Below are 20,788 nucleotides of genomic sequence, written 5' to 3'. Positions count from 1 at the left end.
CTGGTTTCTTTACAAGCAGAAAATAACAGTACTTATTAAAGCTGTTAGCATTTCATGAAATTATTAGATACTATGCACAATGGCTGGTACCTAATAGGAACTCAGTAATTGTTACTATTATTATGGTCAGAGCCTTGCCTAAATCTTGATAATGTCTTCATTTGTATGGGAAAGTGCAACTTTTCTCTGCAAAGAATTTACGTAAACCATATGAAGGGAAATTATAACTCTGCCGGTCCTGAAATCATTCAACTATACAGGGTTTATAATATTTGTCATGGAAGCTCTTGCCTGAATGATTTATTTTGCATACCCGGCCTGGAAAGTAAATTGGAACACTGGAAATGTTTCTAGATAGGATAAAATGTTTCTAACCTCTGGCACATTAAGTTCAAACCACTCCTGCCCTCTTGGATCTTCAAAACTAAAATCAACTATAAAACAAATTCAGAAATCTCAAGCCAGAGGTGTTCAAGCAAATACAAAGGTGAGCATCATTACCAAACATTTATTATACCCATTATTATTGTCTCTGTGTAGGATGCCTTAGTAGATGCTAAGGATATATGTTACTGCCTTCTCGGAAGGAACTCATCAACTTGTGGGGGAAAGAAGAGACATCGACAGATGGGTAATAATGAGGCCACATTTGAGAGGTGCCAAAGCAGTGATATAATCCATAAATGCTGAAGACACTGAGAAAATGGGATACAAACTGAGGGCACATTTCTGCAGAAAGGATTTTGAAGAAAGTAGCAATTCATGGGATCCCAGAAGGAAAGGCAGGACAGGGAATAGTTTTGAAAATATTATCTATAGTGTATGTTTTTATTATGCTGCAGATAGAAGAGGATACAGAAAAAGATCAGGTAATATGGATGAGAGGGGCTGAGGGGAGAGAGAAGGGAAGGAATGGAGAATATCATGGTGAAAAAATGGCAGAGCAGAATGAAAGACAGGTGAAGTGAGGAAGTTCGGGGATTCTCATTCAGTATCAAGGAGGCACTAATTTGTAGCTTCCACGATAGAAGCAGCTGCGAAAGGGGCTTTGGGTGCTTCACTGTTGTAGAAAGTCCATACTTATTCCCTTGCTGTAAAATACATGGGTTACAAAGCCAGACTGGACGGTGAGGACTTGGACTTGCATGGCTGACCATCACCTTCTTGACTCACCAGGATCCCTCAGAAAAAACATGTACCCTCTCTAGGTCACTTTTATAAACTCATGAATAGAGCAGTCCCTCATTAAGGGGACTCTGCTTCTAGGGTAACGAAGTCAGAGACGGAACATAAGGAGCATCACAGAATCAGGAAGGGCAAAGAGGAATGCTCATGGAGCTTGGGGAAGGATGCTTTTCCAGTGGGGAGGGGATGCCCAGTGAATGTTAAATAGTCAAAGGAAAAAAGTAAAATCAGAGGATGACGGTGGCAGTGAATGAACAGTAATCAAATCCAGGGAAGCCTGAGGATAGAAGGAGTTTTTTCCTTACTTGCAAATTATTTTTCTACTGCCAAGTTGAATGGTGCTGGGTCTGTTTGGCCACTAAACTTTCACAGTAAAGAATCATGTTATGTTATTTCTCATGTGACCTGGAGAGTGTGTGTATATTTAGACAGGATGAAGGAGGAGTAAATTAGGAAAGTGTTGCCTAAAGACGGTCTCTTCCGTAAGTGGTATTGGGAATGCTGGACAGCCACATGTCAATCAATGATGTTAGAACACACCCTCACGCCATACACAAAAATAAACTCAAAATGGCTTAAAGACTTAAATATAACACAGGACACATAAATCTCCTAGAAGAGAAGAGAGGCAAAACATTCTCTGACATAAATTGTACCAGTGTTTTCTTAGGGCAGTCTCCCAAGGCAATAGAAATAAAAGCAAAAATAAACAAATTAGATCTAATCAAACGTATAAGCTTTTGCACAGCAAAGGAAATTATAGAAAAAAATGTAAAGACAACATCCAGTCTGGGAGAAAATATTTGCAAATGATGAGACCGACGAGGGCTTAATTTCTAAAACACAAACAGCTCACATCACTCAATAACCAAAAACAACAACAACAAACAAACAAAATGAGCAGAAGACTTAAATGAACATTTCTCCAAAGAAGACACACAGATGATCATTAGGTATATGAAAAGATGTTCAGGGAGTTTCCGTCGTGGCTCATGGGAAATGAATCTGACTATCATCCATGAGAACATGAGGATGCAGGTTTGATTCCTGGCTCAGTGGGTTAAGGATCTGGTGTTGCTGTGAACTATGGTGTAGGTCACAGATGCGGTTTGGATCTGGCGTTGCTGTGGCTGTGGTGTAGGCCGGCAGCTACAATTCCTATTCAATCCCTAGCCTAGGAACTTCCATATGCCACAAGTGCGGCCCTCAAAAGACAAAAAAGAAAAAAAAAAAGAAAAAAAAAGAAAAGAAAAAAAAGAAATTTAATATTGCTAATATTAGAGAAATGCAAATCAAAACTACAATGAAGTATCACCTCATAGTGGTCAGAATGGCCATCATTTAAAAAGCCTGTAAAGGAGTTCCCATCGTGGCCCAGCGGAAACAAATCCGACTAGGAACCATGAGGTTGCAGGTTCAATCCCTCGCCTCCTAGCTCAGTGGGTTAAGGATCCCGCGTTGCCATGAGCTGTGGTGTAGGTCACAGATACAGCTTGGATCTGGCATTGCTGTGACCCTGGCGTAGGCCAGCGGCAACAGCTCTGATTAAACCCCTAGCCTGGGAACCTCCATATGCCGCAGGTGTGGCCCTAAAAAGACAAAAGACAAAAAAAAAAAAAGTCTGTAGATAATAAATGCTGGAGAAGGTGTGGAGAAAAAGAAACCCTCTTACACTGTTGGTGGGAATGTAAACTGGTGCAGCCACTACAGAAAGCAATATGGAGGTTCCTTAAAAAACTACAAATAGAGTTACCATACCACCCAGCAATCCCACTCCTGGGCACGTATCTGAGGAAACTCTAGTTTGAAAAGAAACATGCATGCTGATGTTCATTGCAGCACTATTTACAATAGGCAAGACATGGAGGCAACCTAAATGTCCATCAACAGAGGAATGAATAAAGAAGATGTAATATATATCTGTACACACACACACACACACACACACACACACACACACACACACACACACACACACACAATGGAATACTACTCAGCCATAAAGAGAAATAGATAATACCTGCAGCAACATATTAGACCTAGAGATTATCATACTAAGCGAAGTAACTCAGACAGAATAAGATAAATATCATACAACATCACTTATATGTGGAATCTAAAATATGACATAAGTAAACTTATTTACAAAACAGAAGCAGACTCACAAACATACATAGAAAACAGATTTATGGTTACCAACAGGGGAAGGGATAAATTAGGAGTTGGGGATTAGCAAGTACAAACTACTAGATATAAAATAAATAAACAACAAGATCCTCCTGTATAGCACAGGGAACTATATTTAATATCTTGTAATAACCTATAATGGAAAAGAATCTGAAAAAGAATATATGTATTTTTTCAGGGATTGCGAATCACTTTGCTGCACACCAGAAACTAACACAATAGTGTAAATCAACTCTACCTCAGTAAAACATAAAAAAAGAATGTGCCGCCTGACGTGGATGTCATCACCCTGCTCTAACACACCTTTACTGATGTGCGAGGAGTGCCAGAGGGACAAAAACCGTGGGCTGCACATCTGCAGATAGAGAGAGACCTAATGTCAACTGAAATAATACAACCCTGGGTTACTTGTTTCACGTCTCCAGATCTCAACAATTTTATTTTCATATTGAGGAAATGGAACCAGATGCTTCCAGTTCTGTGACTTCTCTCTACCCCCAAATCCTTCTACTTATTAACTATATGAACTCAAATTTTTTTGTTCTGTGAAATGGAGAATAAAACCAGTGTAACCACCTCAAAGGATTATTGTGAGGATAAGAGGAGAGGTTATATTTGAACGTTCTCTGACATATATTAAGTTTGCCCAAAATGTAGGGTAGTATTACTTCTGTGATTTCTTCCTTCTACCTCTTCAATCCAGTTAATATAAGATCTTGGTGATAGAACAGAGAGAGAGAGAGAGAGACAAGTGTGTAAGGGTTTGTAACAATGATATATCCTAAATGTTTCGGTTTGGATAAAACAGAAAGAATTACTTAGCACTGATATTAATGGGTAGAAGTCACAGACCAATTATCCAAGAGGACCCAGCATACCCCCCATATGTAAATATGCTCTGTGAATTAGCATATTTAAATAGTTAAAAATCCTTAGCAATTGATAATTTGTCTCCAGCTTGCAGTAGTATTAGTCTGGAGAAATGGTCTTTTATACACTCAAATTTTGAGGCTAAAGAACAGCAGATAGAAACCCCCCCTCCCCCCCTCCCTGTCCCCTAGCAGAGAGGTCATGTGGGGGTGGGGAAGTGCAGAGGGGAGAACTAAATTGAGACAGGATCCCTACTGATTCTTTTTCTTTCTCTATGAATGTAGCACTGTCCATCCCCACATTGCAGAGCCGCTAGTTGAAACTTGGAACAGCTGAAAATATAGAAGAAATGGGTCTTCTTACTTTTTGTTTGTTTCTAGGCTACCTGAAGTAAACGGCTGGTCAATTTATCTATCTGTACAGAGGAAAGATGTTCATCTTTCCCTAGCCATTCTTCCATTTTCCTACACATTGTTTTGTTTCCTTGGCAATAGTCTTTAAAAAATTATTTTCATGAGATAAATATAAACCAAAAAGCCAAATCAGGTGGGACAACTCAACCTTAGTGTTTTTGTCTATAAAGTAAAGGAGTTGAGCTATATAATTCTTCAGGTTTCTTCCCAGTCCTAAAAGTCTCTGATGAGTCTGTGAAATAAACTTTGCCTGCACCTTAATGTTTTATGATGAACCAGGAAATCTCACCATTAGAGCAAAAATGATGCTATACACAATATTCAGATGGAGAAAGCTTTCCTTGAAAAAAAAAAAAAAAGATTGTATACTCTGAGAAATGCTGTGTACCATAAAAAATAAATTTGAGTCCCTGAAATGACTCACATGAAAAGGTATAAGACACACAAAAAGAAAAGAATAGAAGCGCTTCTATTGCCATTTTCCCATGTGTGTTGTTGTGACCGTACAATCAACCATAACAAGAGGTTTGGTGTTTCACCATTAATCATATGAGAAATTTTGCATTTCCTCCTGTTGTTTCAACTATATAGCATAACGTAAATCAGCAAGGAGGAAGGGTAAGAATCCATATGTTATTTCTATAAATCTCCTTCTGGAAATACCTCCCTGTCTCCTTTAATGAGAAATCCCTGCATGGTGTTGGTGGGATTACTTCTTTCTTGTGTTTTGTGCTTTTAATGAAGCTTACCGATTGTCAGAAATGATATTATAATGGTAATTTTATCATTTTACTTTGTGGGAGTTTATAGAATCCTGGACCAGTTAATTTTACAAGAATTCTTTATTCCACAGAACCCTGATTTAGCATAGGAAATGACAACAGTTGTGGGGAAAGTGTTATTTTTTCAACTAAGGAAAAAGACTCTACGAGCTGGTATTTCCACCATGTAATGAACCTTTCATGATTCAAATATTCAATTATGATATTTGAAAAAATCGTTTAATCAGTAGGATTGCCAGTTAGCATTGAGATTGAGCTGTGCTGTGAGCACCTCTATGTCAAGTGGGTGTCACCCCTTGACCAAACCCTTGTGTCCAGCAGTCACGCTCCACAAAACCAGTTAGTACGCATTATGGGAAAGTAGGAAACTATGGCCTTGAAGAAGATGAGTTGTGGATAAAATTAAATAGGTAACAGTTTGCTATCATAGGCTTCTTGGCCATATTCAATGTCTTCTCACTCCAGAAGTGATCAGTGAAAACAGGGCTCACTGAGGTAGCCTCTCTTTAAGTCCCCCTAGGTAATTTAAGGATATCTAGAAATCACATTAAGTGCTTGGGCCATAGGAGATCATTTAGTAAATTGAAGCTATTTACTAATTAATTTATGAACCAATAAGAGTGGTTTGAGTTAATAAATTATCTTAAGACTTAAAAGCCAATAAATATAGCTTCTTAAAGTAGCTCTCATCATTATCAATAAAGTATGAGGTGCGGTGTCCAAAAAATTTTCAAGAGTCAAGCTTTAGTCTTTCAAATCAAATACATGTGTCACAATGATCTGGGGAATTCCATGATGCTGTCAAAAATCATATATAATCTGGAAAATTTGGAAAAGCAAAACATTTATGTCTTAGAGATTATGATTAATTATATATTTCAAGTCTTTTTTTTTTTTTTCTGTCCGTAAAGACAAATTTCTGAAAAGCATGTGAGGTTGGTTGTTTCATTTTCCTTTTAGGAAGTTTTTGTCTTTTTATGGAAGTTCCCGGGCTAAGGTTTGAATTAGAGCTGCAGTGCCAGCCTCCGCCACAGCCACAGCAACGCAGGAGCTGAGCTGCAGCTATAACTTATGCTGCAGCTTGCAGTAACGCCAGATCTTTTTTATTTTATTTTATTTTACTTTTTTATTGTTATTTCCCCAACACATTTTTTCCCCCACTGTACTGCATGGGGACCCAGTTACACATACATGTACATGTATACATACTTTTTTCTCCCTTTGTAATGGCCAGATCTTTAACCCACTGAATGAGGCCAGGGATCGAACCCACATCCCCATGGGTACTAGTTGGATTCTTACCCTGCTGAGCCACAACAGGAACTCCAGCATGTGAGTTTTATTCCCACAAATCTTCATCTATGCATAAATGAACCCAGGACACCTCAGTTTGGAAGGGCAGACCAGCTTAGGGGCAGCAAGGACTGGCTGGCTTTGGGTAAAGCCATCATGGCCTTGAAGAAGAGGAGTTGAGTTTGGGATGAATAAAAGGAATTGTTGCTTTATGTAGAAGTAAACACAGTTAATTCTTAGATCTGCAGAAATGCTCTGAAAATGGAAACTGCTTCAGGAAAAGTTTAGAAAAATTCACAACTAAGAGACTAGCAAGAGGTCTATGTGTCCTTTGGATAAATTTACCACCTTTGGGGGACTGTCATGTGAAGAGGAGGCATCATATTTCCCTATAACAAGTCCCTTGCTAATTTTGCTAGACGTGCTATTCTGCTGGATGGACCACTGTCCTGCCCTTGCCCAGCACTGTCCAAGATCTGACTGACACAGGAGAGCTCTTTAAAAAGCAATCTTTGGGAACTCATTTGCCAGGAATCATGCACGTATGGAAATAAAACAAAGGGGTTTTTATTAATTATTTGCCACATTCTTGCCATTGGTAAAGCACCTGTGCCCTGACAGTGCTCAGGAAACCGAAACAGAAAATGGACCTACAGAGGCTTGTTTATTTCTACATTTTCCATTTTTGCCAAAAGGGTTCCCCTGGGCATCACTGTGCCAGCAGTGTGAATTCTCTACTCACAGATGCACAGGCCTTCCTTCTGGCCTTTCCCCCAACCCCCTCCTAATTTACTCAGATGATGGCCACCAATGGGACACTTCCTTTGTCTGGCTGGGATGACAGATGGCAGAGCTTCCACCGGGATCGGCATTAATAGGACTCAGAGGAGCTTCCGAGACTGAATTGAGAGGCCATTCCTCTCTCGCCTCCAGAGGCTTAAATACACACTTCCAATTCATCTTTGCACTCACCTTAGAGGTAAAAGGGAAGAGGGCAGGAGAGATAATTATGCAGTTGCATTTAGCATTTACATTTAGGAGAAGAACAATGGACATGGGTGCTAAAAGCACTAACATGACCTAATCATTGTTTATCCCCTTTACAACTGAAGTCAAAATTCACAGAAAAAATACTGTAACACACCCTTGAATAGAGATGATTTATTTTTATAAGCTGTAGCCCAGTTTACAAAATGAAAGCTCATACATACTGCAGCAAACCATCTGTCAAGGGGGATCCAGATGAGCTAAGCAGATGCAACCATTCAAGTTATTTCTGACATGCATAAATAAAACTAGCTAGGAATCAGGATTAAAAAATACTCAAATCCTAAATGCTTTTAAAATGTCAAGGGGAACTTGTCAGTGTCAGAGAACTCTCTACATACAGGGCATTTTATTGGGAGAGAGATTTCTTTTTTCCATTCTGAGCTTTCTCCTTCTTGAGGACTCCAAACAGTAAATAACAGCAAAGAACTCAGAAGAGTGGATGAATACTCAGAGAACCCTCTCTCAGGCCACCAAATGCTTTTGCATTAAATAGGAAAGGCAGATTCTGGATGGATGAAAGAAAGCTTTAGGTAACACAGTAAGTTTATTGAGTGCTTCCTTGGGCAGGCTCTGTTTTAAGTACCTTGTACACGTTAATTTAGTTCTCACAGCAACCCTATGGGCTAAGTACCATTATTGTCCCCATTTAACAGATGAAAAAAATGAACCTCCAAGAGGTTTAAGAGCTTGACAAGGGCTATGCCATCAGTTAGTAGCAGGGCTGACACCTATGCATGAAATCTTTACATTCCATTCCCTCAACCTGCAGTGAACATCTTTTCTAGATCACAGAGAAATGAAAGTCAAGGCCAAGGTGAAGCCATCCTTGAAACTAGGAGAACCCTAGCCATTCTTGTCCAGGCTTTTCTGGTGCAGAACAAACACAGACAGAAAAAGCAATAGACAGAGCCATCTTGAGGTCTGAAGGATCCCTTCCTAGCTCTGGCTCCAGGTTCTTCTAGACCTTTCCGCAGTCATGCTCTGCTTTGAGACTTCTGATGGTCCCAGCCCTGGACTTTCTAGTTCCTGATAGGCTTCTACTACGTGCCTTTGCCACTAGCTACTCTGTTTCTACTGAATTTGCCTTCTGCCCCTTGGCTTTTGTTTTCAGAGGTACCTATAAAATAAATAAAAGCTGAGATAAGAGGAATTCTGTCTACAGAAAATGTTTCTCAGCAGCAGTGTTTCTCAAAGTGTGGTCCTCTGGCAGCCTGCATAGGCATCACTGGTGATGCTTGAGAGGATGCTGGGTTCCGGGTTCCACCTCACACCTGAGGCATTCAACTCTGAGTGTGAAGCTGATGGATCTTTTAAGCAAGCTCTCCAGGTGATTCTCACACACAGTAAGGTTTGGGAATTGTTGATGGATATAGAGGGTTTCATGCTTAAGAATCCCAGGGCTGATTCTATATTTTCCAAACATGGAAAACACTAAAGTCTCCCTGCAAAAAGAAGCAGAATGAGGAGGAGCCGATCAAGCTAGTGTTTGAGGTTCACTTGGAAATTTGTGGGCTACTACAATATGCCTTGAGCATATTAAAATACAACGTATAGCATCATGTTTTGCAGATTTTACCTGGGTTTGACCAGAACCAACTATCTTACAACATCACATAAAGTCAAAGGCCCTTCAGAGGAGAATAGTGGTACTCCAGAGTGGCTTCAGCAACTTCTTCAGCTGATTAATAGAATAAAGAGAGCATGTATATCTTATTCCCAACCTCACCATTCTTCCCTCCTTGCAGTGGTTTCACCTATGGTCACTATAAGATTGGCTGTGAAATCTGTGAGTTTGTTTCTATTTTATAAATAAGTTCTTTTGTGTCATTTTTTAAAATTAGATTCACTTTGCTGTACACCTGAAACTAATACAACATTGTAAGTCAACTATACTCCAATAAATTAAAAAAAACTCCAACCCCTCACAAAAAACTAAAAACAAAACCCCAAACAATACTAACCCCTCCAAACCCCCCAAAACCAAAAAACAATGAAAGCACCGAACAAAACAGGAGAACAAGAGGGGGAAAGTTCTGACATTCTTCAGCCTCCAAACCTATCACTGTTTTCCTAGAACTTTTTATCTTCGATCTGGGGCAGCACATGACCATCTTAGCACAACCTGCCTTATTTTGAATTTAAGCCCTATAATCCTCAAATACCTTGCTGGCAGGTCCAGGCACCCAATCACTTGCATGGGTCATTCCAGGGAGAAAGAGTGACCTCATCCGTGTCTTCTCAATCAGAAAGGAGCAGTTCTCTATGATCAGCATCACCTAGGGCAGCTTTACAAAAGTCCCATCCCTTGACCTTTGCCCAGACCTATTGGGTTAGAACCACTAGGAAGGGAGCCCAACAATCTGTATATTTATAAAGTTCCCCAGATGATATGATAACCAGCATAATTTAATAACCACTACACCAAAGCCTTAACTGCAATGTATTTCCACCTTCTGGCAGATTTTATCAACGTGTAGTCTCTATTATAAAAACTTAGCTAGTCTTTCTGTCTTTTGAGTTTTAGAAAATAATCCTTGGTGGGATGAAGGTTATAGGGTTCAAATGCACAGGAGGCTTTCCCTTGAAAGGAGTGATGCTGAATCTTCAGAGACACCTGTATGCCTGGCTCCCTTCCCAGACACGGCATACAATTTTTAGGTGTAATTTTGTATTCATATTCTTAAATAGAGCATTCCCAATTGTGTGAGCTTTTTGGATACCATAAAACCTGTCCCTACCCCTTTCTAGAAATGACAGCATATATGACAAAGCCATGCAAAAGAGCCCCTAATTACATATTTTGAACAGCTTTATTTTTCTTTCTGGCCAATGGGTTCTCCAATTATTTCTTTCCCCCATTTTTTAAACCTGATAGTCAATACTCAAGCGGTATATTTTTGACAAGGCTTCTGATATTTAGTCAGAGATAATATTAGGGCCATGATAGTCTGGGATAAGAGCTGAGAACAAGAACAGATGGTTCCAGCAAAAGCCCACCCAAAGGGATATGAGGATGCCATGTGTGTGATAGCTGTTTTAGAAGTCCAAGAGGGTAGCATGCTGCCGAGATTAAGTGGGGACTCTGAAACCACACTATGTGACCTGAACTCAAATTGATTGATTTACTCAGTGAATTTAATAGAGGGGCCTCATTCATTCTGAATAGGAAAAGAAACCTGCTGCATCTTCCCTATTCATGAGCTCATTCTCCAATTTAGGAAGGTCGCTTCATGCTCAAAGCAAAAAAACAGCCCTCAAGTTGGGAAGCAAAGAGATTCTCTCTCTCTCTCTCTCTTTTTTTTTTTTTTTTTTTTTGCAGTACTCAGATGTTCACGTTTTCTGGGCTCAGGCTATTTTTATTTGGCAGCACAGACGGCAGTGTAAGCACAGATTTCTTCAGCAGTTTTTATTAGAGCAGGTGTGGGATCTTAAGCCATTGTCCTTAAAACACATACATAGTCACTACCTGAATTTGGGAACTAATGCCATTCTTTCTTTGTGATCATTCACTTGTCAGCTTCTGGTTATAAAGAGAAATAAAGGTATAAAACATAACCCCAGGAAGCCTTTTTGAGATGAGAATGCCTGAGATGATGTGAAAGAATATTATAATAAATCATATTTGAGCCATTTAGAGAGCAGGACATATCTGAAAATGAAATAATCTGAGGATCCACCAGAGAATCACTGGTGACCCACATGCCACAGCAGTTAAGTTTTACTCAATCAAATGGGAGGTGGCTGAACTCCCTAAAGGCACATGGCCCGACTGGAGTCTAGGATTTCTTTGTTTGGATCTCAGCAGCAAATGAAGAACAAAGCAACAGAAATATTAATGTGGAAAAAATATACTGAGCCGAATGTTCTGAAAAAGAAACCCACCTAATGAACAAAACCAAGGCAGAGTGGCCTCCGGAGCATGGCAGAAGTAGCTAACAATTCACCCCAAAGATGTGTCCTTCCCTCTGATAACCCTAGGCTGGCACACTTGACATCCAATGATGATGAAAAGACTTGACATCATAGTGGCTGCCCAACGAGAATCCACATCTCCCCATTCTCCTTGATGCTTCGTGGGGCTCTCTCACTAGTTACACCTCATGGAATGTGGACAGAGGTGACATGCTCTTTTCCAGGCCAGGTGGTTAAGAAACAGGCAAGCCTTTTTAGTCATTTCCCCCATTTGCCCACTGGATGTTGACGTTGCAATGGAAGTCAAAGTCCCAGAATGATGGTCCAGAGCACCCTGGGGATCTAGAACTACCCTGTATGGTTAAATGAGGCAAATACAACTATATTCCTGTAAGCCCCTGCAATGTTACTATGTGCTTTTTTTTTTCATAGTAGCTAGCATCACTAACTAAAAGACAGTCAAATCGTGTTCAAAATTATACCTGTTATGTGAATATGATATTCCTCCTTGAAGATCTTCTGGAAGAAAGGAATCTTGAACTGCATGTGAGGCGTGTGCAACCCAGGAAGATTTACATCAACGTCTCCCATGAAATGTGGGAATTCCCAGTCCTGTCAGAGAAAATCGACGTGAAAACATATCTGTGATTTGTTTCATTCCTAAGCAGCAAAACACCAAAGATGGACTTTTTTATAAGCACTTATTTTAAAATCCTTTAAATGCAGCCAGCTGTTGGGTGTATCAGTTTTGTTCTGTGATGGTTATTTTATGTACATTAGGTTGCAGCATGCATTCAAAATCAAAATTAAGACATAACTTACATCCTCAGATTTTTTCCCTTTAATGTGGTAATAAGAAACCAATGCAGAATTCATTTGCATCTATATGTGTTTATCTCTTTCATTCTGGAGACCTGATCTTAAATTTTTTATAAAAAGGAAGTGATCCATATTTTACAGAAATATGGGGTAATTTAGTTATAGTTTGTTTCACTATTTTTTAAAAATAAGAACCTTAATAACAGCATATTTTATGTGAGAAGACAAAGTAAAGGAAATTGAATTCACTTAACCAAGTGCCTCAGTTCAAATCAAGGGAGTCTTATTAATCATCGCTACTAGCATCTATATGGAATGGAAAAATGCCAAAGACTCTCTTGCAATTTAGCATCAGTTTCAATCAAACGATGGAGGCCCTGACATGCTAGCATGAAGGGTAAGCAGTGAATTACTTCCCAAATTGTCATTAGTTATTTCCTTGTTGTCAAGGCAAAATCAGGTGGGATGACCCTCCTTCTCGTAAGGAAGGGAAACAGATACAAATGAGGATATTTTTAGGTGTCACATCGGCTCTTTGTTGTTGGATAGTGGCACAAAACTAAAGTTCATAATCACCACGTGAAGAAGAAATACACTAAATAATGAAAAAACATTTAGGGTTGAAGCCACTGACAGTAAGAGACCTATTTTGATTTCTAGTGATGAAATCCTAAATTGAGAGTCCTACACTGAGTGAATATTTTGAAAGAACTTGGATATGAAAAATTAATAAACAAAATATTAAGATTTCAATCCACCATTTCAATATTAAAAAGTTAAAATCCTCCAAGATTTCCACATATTCAGCTAACAGAAGTGTGCTAGTAATAGTGTGCCTGAACATGTGAGGAGTTTCTGTGTCCATCCCACTCTCCTCTTTGCTTAAAGTTCTGATTAAGGGAGAACAGACTTTAAGGAAAGGAGAATGTGTGAGTGGTGGTAACTAGGAAAGCTTTCAATGTCTATTCATTTCTTTTTCTTTTCCTTTTTGTTAACAGCCTCATTTGAGGCATTTGGAAGTTCCTGGGCTAGGGGTTGAATCAGAGCTGCAGCTGCAGGTCTCACCACAGCCACAGAAATTCGGAATCTGAGCAGCATCTGCAACCTACGCTTGCAGCTTGTGACCCTGCTGGATCCTTAACCCACTGAGCGAGGTCAGGGATCAAACCTGCATCCTCACAGACACAATGTCGGGTTCTTAACCAACTAATACACAATGGAAACTCCCAATGTCTGTAAATTTCTTAATCTATGGATCACTTAAATCCTTTAAAAAGAAATAAATACACAAGAAGAAAAAATGAAAAAATGCAATATCATTCCTTTCTGTTGATGTGTATGCAAATATCTTGTTGGTCTCACCTCTCCTAGTTTTTCAGGTATCGCCAGCAAATAGACATGTAATTTGGGAAATTCAGAAAGCCTAGAGCAGGAGAGCTGAATGAATTTGGAACATTGCAATCTAAAATATTAGTAAAAAATCAATTGGTAGTAATACCTGTGAACTATTGCATTTCATTAAAGTGCATTTGCCTTGTTTTTTTCCCCACTGAAACTATCTTGTTCTTTCAGTGTTACTGGGAAGCTTTTTGCAAAGAGAATTGAAATTGAATTTGGCCTTAAATATAAACTGACATTTCCCATAAAAAATTATGCTTGGCAAATAAAGGAACCAATAACCAGGGTATCTTTCACTAACCCTAGATAACAACACAAGTATTAGCAGTAGAGCAGTTCTCTTTTTCATTTCTTGGTTTAAGGAAGAGAATACTTTTTGGTAGTAACTTGGCAACTGTACCTAGTAAACATTTTTAGAAAGATGTTCTTGGACTGTTATCATTTAGCTTTTCATTTAATGAAAGGAATGTTTTCTACTGGGTATGAAATTGGTTTTAGTTTGAAAGTAATCTCTAGAGCTTTCTTGTAGCATGGGATCAAAATTTCATTCACCCAAGAAAGGTTCCTCAATCATTTCCCACTTGTACTTGAAGAGAGAAAGAAGAATTAAGGAAATGGAGAGCAGAGGAAAAAGAAGAGAAAGTCTTGCTCTTTATCTGGAAGGTGGCATTTTCCTTGTCTTTTTTTAAAACACTGAATCAAGGCAGGGAGTACGGGGGAAAAGTGTGGTGCCATCTAAGACATTTTTTTTTAAAAAAAAAGAGAACAAATAAAAAAGAACTGACACACACATTGTCTTAGATTCCTCTCTTCTACATTATTTTTTTTATATATTATAATGTGCAGGTTTTTGGTTTTCAAAACTTTTTTCCTTGGTCTTCGAACTCCCTATCTGCTTTCTCTCCCTGCTGCTTCGATTTCTGTAGTACAATTCCTACTCTGCACATTTCTGCAGACTCAGTGGTGAATCATGTACACTTTGACCTTAACTTGACTTGGAATGGAATGGTAATAATGATCATTGCTACTGCTTCAAACATATTTTGGGCTCATCTTTTTTTTTTTTTTTTGACTGAGGTATGAGTCAAAAAAAGTTGACTGGGCCACATAAGTTCCTGGACCAGGGATTGAACCCACACCACAGCAGTGATCTGAGCCACCGCACTGAGCCACCAGGGGACACCCTGTTTGGAGCTCATCTTAATGGACAATGGGCCACAGTGGGTGGTGATACCCCAAGTACTTATTTACAGAACATAAAAAAGGAGGGGGGATGATATTCTGAATCCCCATAGGTTTCAGTCTCTTCATTTGTCAACCTCACAGTTTCTTAAGAGGGTGAGACAAGGCCAGGATGGCAAGTAGCACATTGCTGGAGACAGTGAAGAGACAGAGAAATGGCCATCAAGCCTGGTTGATTGCCCAGCATGATTCTAAGTTCAGGTTGATCCTGAGAGTGAAGCAGAGGAGGCAGATATGTCTGTTTTCAGGAGACCACACATAAGGCTGCTTCTGGGTCCAGGTGGAAAAGGACAAAAACCATTTTCTCCTTTCTGGCCCCATCCATTGCACAGAACTGGCTTTCTGAAGTCTCTGATGAGACTTTAGTCAGAGCAGAGTCCTCCCCCAGGGTACCAGGAGCAGGACAATAGGGAAGGGCGCCTCCCTCCAAGGGACGTCATGTGAGGTAGCCTCAGAAGGAAGATAGACAGGAACAAGTGGGTTTCTTGTGCAATGAGGGTCACACTCTGGCCACCTCCAGAAATAACTGTTGGGGACTTTCACTGTGGTAGAGGGAGGCGCTGCTACTATGCAAGTAGGAGCTGGTGAGCTAGCAACATGTGACACTAAAGGCCAAGGACACTGGCAGACACTCGGGTTATAAGGTATAAATTATCAAGCACTTGCAATGTTCTAACATCTCCTGGGGCTACATATGCATATATACATTTGTATGCAAAATGATCTTTATTAACCCATTTTGAAGATGAGAAAAATTTGCCTCAAAGAGGTTAAGCCATTGCAAAATGATATAGCTGTCATTTGGCAGAGCCCAAGCTAAACAATCCATACTTTCTTCTGGGTACACAGTTTGGCCACCCCATGGCATATGTATATGGACTTCTAGGGGCAGGGATCAGATCTGAGCTGCAGTTTTGACCTACACATAGGCAATGCCAGATCCTTAACCTTTGTGCCAGGCCAGGGATCAAACCTGTGTCCCAGTGCTGCAAAGATGCCACTGATCCCATTGCACCACAGCAAGAACTCCAGTTCTCATATTTAATCTGATCCTAATTTGAAGAGGATCAAGTGTAACTTTCTCTCCACTAAGCAACTGTCTCAAGGATAGCTGGTTTCTAATCAGACTGATGAGCAGAAAGATTTGCCTAATGGGCGATTACTAGCAGATATTGAGATTCTCTTGGCATGAAAACTATGGATGTAGCCCAGTTTCATATGCAGACTGTAGGTAAATATTATGAGTGTCATGGCTTTCTTTCCACCTGCATAGATCTAAAAATGATATTTTGAACACAAGATGAAAATGTTCAATTAAGAGAATGATGAGGCAAGATGTGCTTGGCTACCAAGACCAGAGTAGAGACAGGCTGGTCCTGTGATTGCATGTTACAAAATGTTCATTTATTTTGTTCTTTAAGAAATGTTATCAGTATTCAGTAATTCAAAGCTTCTTTACTCCAGCCTGCTCTTAAATCTAACATTACCTTTAGAGGTCTGTCCCATCAGTGGCTCAGTAATATGAGAATTATTTAGGTACCTTGTGTCATGCACCCTATTCCAGTTCTCATCAGTTTATGGTGATGAACAGACTTCCAACTTTGTCTCTTGCTTCATATATGAGAAACAGTTGATTTCTATTCAGATGGGTGTATTTCCCATGGAAAAGTAAATGAACAGTGCCATGGAATACATCTACTCTTATTTCTCACACACAGCCATTTACTTTGGCCTAGAGCTATAAAGATCACATTTGAACATATAATTTGGACTGATATGTCCAAATGTGATTCTACCCAAGTGTGGCCCTATTATTCATGGGCCGCATCTGGACAGAATCTCAGGACAATGTTAAATACAGAGGCAAGATGGTCTCAGGATATCCTGGATTCATCATTTCCCCACATTTTCTCATTGAGACACATGCCTCGGGGCCAAGGAAAAGAACTTGATACTGTGCAGAGGAACTCAAGCTTGAAACCAACAGTGGTTTTGAATTCCCCAACTGGCATTCAATTTCCCAAATCAAATGGAGGGACCTCATTTCTATTTTGAGATGCATTAGAGGATAAAAGTGTAATAACATTGATTACTCTACCCTGCAAAAATAAAACCACAATATCAGAACAAAAGTCCCATCTTAGGGGGCCAAGACTGGCCACCTGGTTTTTGCAAAATTTAAGACACAAATTAGATCATACTTTACTAAAAAGTACTGATAACCATTTAGAAAAGAATTAACATATGGATGACTGGGTTACTATGCTGTACAGCAGAAATTGACAACACTGTAAATCAACTATACTCAACTAGATACCTAAATAGTGATTAAAATACCAACATTTTTTCAATGTAATAATTGAAGAGGAGAGGTCTATCTCCTCTTTAGAAGCATTAGATTATAAAGCTTTAAACGATTTCAAAAGCCAACTTTACAGATATGCTTCTTTCCTTTTGTTAATCCCTATTCCTCCTAATTTTTCAGAACTGAATTTAGATCCATGAATATCTGACCATCATTCAACCAAAAATGTCCCCAGCTTGTAAAGTGTCCTTAGCTTTTCTACGCTTATGGTGTCCTAGCAACAGGATTTTAGATGACAGAGAGCAGTGGTGGCCTGAAGAATTGTACTCATGCTCTGGGTGATATTTTTGTTTCTTATTGAGAATCGTGAGTGCCTGATTTCTTTCAGCCACACTCCGCTTCTCCTAATTGGCAAAATTGCCGTGGTATCACTTGGCTGAATAAATCCTTGGAAACCCTGACATATAGTAGATGCTGCTTATTTGTTTATTGCCTGCCTGCCCCGTTGGAACATAAGCTCCAGGGAGCTTACAGAATTTTATCTTGTTTTGTTCACTGCTGTATTTCCTGTATCTGAAGTAGTGCTCGGTCTACAGTGAGAATGCAAATACTTAATGAATTGATGAATGGAGCTCTCTGAAAATTAAAGATACATAACAATCCCTTTCTGGTTTCATGTAAATTAAAACAGGATGAATTTAGGGGAACAAAGACAACACAACAAATACTTGTTTTGTTTCAATAATATTATACAACAAACTGAGATTCATTATTATGAAAACAATGGTTGTTTCATTTTTTTTCCCCTATAAACAATGCATGCTGGAATTATACAGAGTAACCCAAAGATGAAGCCATTTGCCAAAGATCACAGAGGGAGACTGGATAATGAGAGGAAGAAAGTGAAGTCAAATGTAAATATTGTGAGATGAGGCGGTTAAGTTTGGGGAACCAGTACACATGGTCATTGGGCTGATCTAAGACACTCCTTTAGCCACCATGAGAATTAAACAAGCTCATGAGATAGGTCCAACCAAGTCAGAGAACAAGAGAAGAGAATGGAAACCTACATGTGATTTTAAAAAGGTGGGGGATAATTTCCCACAGCAGATAATTCCAGGAAGGTTATCAGGGCAAAGTTGAATATCAGAGTCGCCCTACAGTAAATGTGAAGGGTGCACAAAAGAGAGAATGTTACCTCCTAGATGTCTTTTGACAAACACTCTTTTCTTACAGGTTGTACTCTCATTTTCTCCTAATAGTCACTGTTGTTTTTTTTCCCCTCAAGGGGAAATGAATTCCATAACCTTCTGGAGTTCTCTCTTGGGAGTCGTATATGCTATTTAAAAGATTTAGAGCTGTTGAGGAAAAATCTTGGCTCTCTGGTTGAAGTAGGCTTTTTCAGCAAGTAGTAGAGATGGCAGACCTTATTTATCACTAAAACAAATCCAAGTCAAATGGTAAATTCTTACTTAAAATGTTTAAAGATGTTGACTCTTTCATGTGTTTTTGTGCATTCTAAGATACCGATGAACTCTCAAAATTGTTGTTGCCCAAACAATCTAATTTATCCTAAGGGCCTCTTTTGTAGTGTGATTTAATGTATTTTCTTCATCAATAGGCTTTTTTACTTGCCAAGGCCAATAGGAATTTTCCTGGCTGATTTTGAAACCAACACACATCAACAGTTTAGTGTTCATAAAAAAAAAGCAAATAAGTCAAGCCCAGAGTAGATTTGAGAAGTGAGTGTAGTTTGCTACTTTTAGGAGACTTTACCACGAGGCTCTGGAAGGATAGCAGTGAATTTTTTTAAAGCAACTTTTATTATAAATAGATATCTTGAAAGCATCATTCCTTTAAGCACAAAGTGGAAGAGTGTCTAATGAAATGCACTGGGCTTCATTTACAGATGTCCTGCCCTGGCAGATGGATGTGATGGAGGACAAAATAAAAGTTAGTCTTGCAAGTATTTACAACTAATAGAAATGCATCATGTGGCATCTAGGAATAACGGGAAATCAATACCCCTCACTAGGGCAATACAGTTCACCTGTATGCAAGGAAAGAGTGCTTGACATTTTAGAGACTCCTACGTGTGTGTCTTGTTGGGGGTGTGTGGGGGGAGACAAATCATTAATGATGACAAGTTGCTGACATCTAAAGTTAGTGCAAAGTCTAAAGAAACAGAGCGCCATAACTCAGTGATAGATCCCTTTTGGATAAAGTCTTCCATTCATCATCAAACAACAATTTGACCTACTTTGCACTTCTTAAGAAGAATGAATATTATATACATATATAATAAATTGGCATTTTTTTACTTAAATGGAAAACTCCTACTCCTTTTTTCTTAATAAGGAAAGAGTGAAATCTAGCAGAAGGAAGTTTCTGGACAGCACACTTTCATGTTATTTTTCAGACACTGGCTGCAGTTCAATAAGACACAGCCCTTGCTTATACTGTGCTTTATTGTATCTGCACATTTGGTATAAACTGTCACTGCTCCAGTGTCTGTTCTGGCTCTGTACATGCTGCTAGGAATGGTCACATTCAATTGTCTGAATGACTAATTTCTTCTATAGGCTACATGGGAAAATTAATTGCATACTGTCAAAAGGGTAGATAGTATCCTTGGTAAAATTTTCATTTAATATTGAAGTCATTTTTCTCTGTGAAAAATAATAATAGTGGAGATCAGTAGGTAAATGTGATTCAATATAAAAATTTCACAAACAATAAAGAGGATATGAAGTTGATCTAAATATCAACTGGGTAGTTGAGTAAGGACCTCTAGTATTTCTTGCAATAGTTTCACTTCTATTTTTATGATTTTAAAAATTAAGAATGTTGAGCATATATTCTCATAGAAAATAGAGCACTCAGTCAGAAGATAGCAATATAACATTGTGTCAAATAGTGATAAATGCTCTAAAGGAAATAAATCAGGGTAAGGGGATGGAGGGTGGTGAGTTAGAGGTGGGTACTAGTTTGGTTAGTCCCCCCCCCAAAAAAAAACTTCTTTGAGGGTGCCATTGGTATGAAAGAGCAAGCTCTGCAAATCTATGGAGGAGGAGCAGATTAGCTAGGAGGAGAAAATGCAAATGCCCTGAGGAGGGAAATGAGATGGGATTGCCCAAGAAACAGCAAGGTTAGAGTGGTTATAGGCAGCAGAGTGATGTGGAGAGTGGTAGTCTGGCTGCAGGAGAAATAAAGGCCAATTGAAAGACAACTGTAATAATTTAGGTGTGAGATGATGGAGGTTAAACAATGGTGGCCAGATGTTCAGATCAAGAAGTATTTTGAAGGTATCACCAACTGAGCTTCCGAATTTA

General features: G+C 39.1%; 1 protein-coding gene across 12 annotated transcripts in view; it reads right to left on the bottom strand.

The window, feature by feature from the left end:
- Nucleotides 1-20,788, bottom strand: part of TMEM117 (transmembrane protein 117) — a 567,603-nt gene that overhangs the window by 83,441 nt on the left and 463,374 nt on the right. For all 12 annotated transcript variants that reach the window (XR_014804026.1, XR_014804025.1, XR_014804024.1 and 9 more), the window contains one exon: nucleotides 12,175-12,304. Coding sequence is in view for 9 of the 12 variants with exons in the window: in XM_021092567.2 (XP_020948226.1) it covers nucleotides 12,175-12,304 (130 nt within the window). In the remaining 3 variants the exon portion in view is untranslated. The remainder of the gene's footprint in view (nucleotides 1-12,174; nucleotides 12,305-20,788) is intronic.

This window comes from Sus scrofa, chromosome 5 (assembly GCF_054392235.1).
Source record: "Sus scrofa isolate SSC_HxYL_T2T_F1_AM1 chromosome 5, Sscrofa_HxYL_maternal_Yorkshire_Landrace_v2.0, whole genome shotgun sequence".
Classification (NCBI taxonomy): Eukaryota; Metazoa; Chordata; class Mammalia; order Artiodactyla; family Suidae; genus Sus; species Sus scrofa.
Note: the sequence above shows the minus strand (reverse complement) of the source record. Positions and strands in the feature narration are given on the sequence as shown.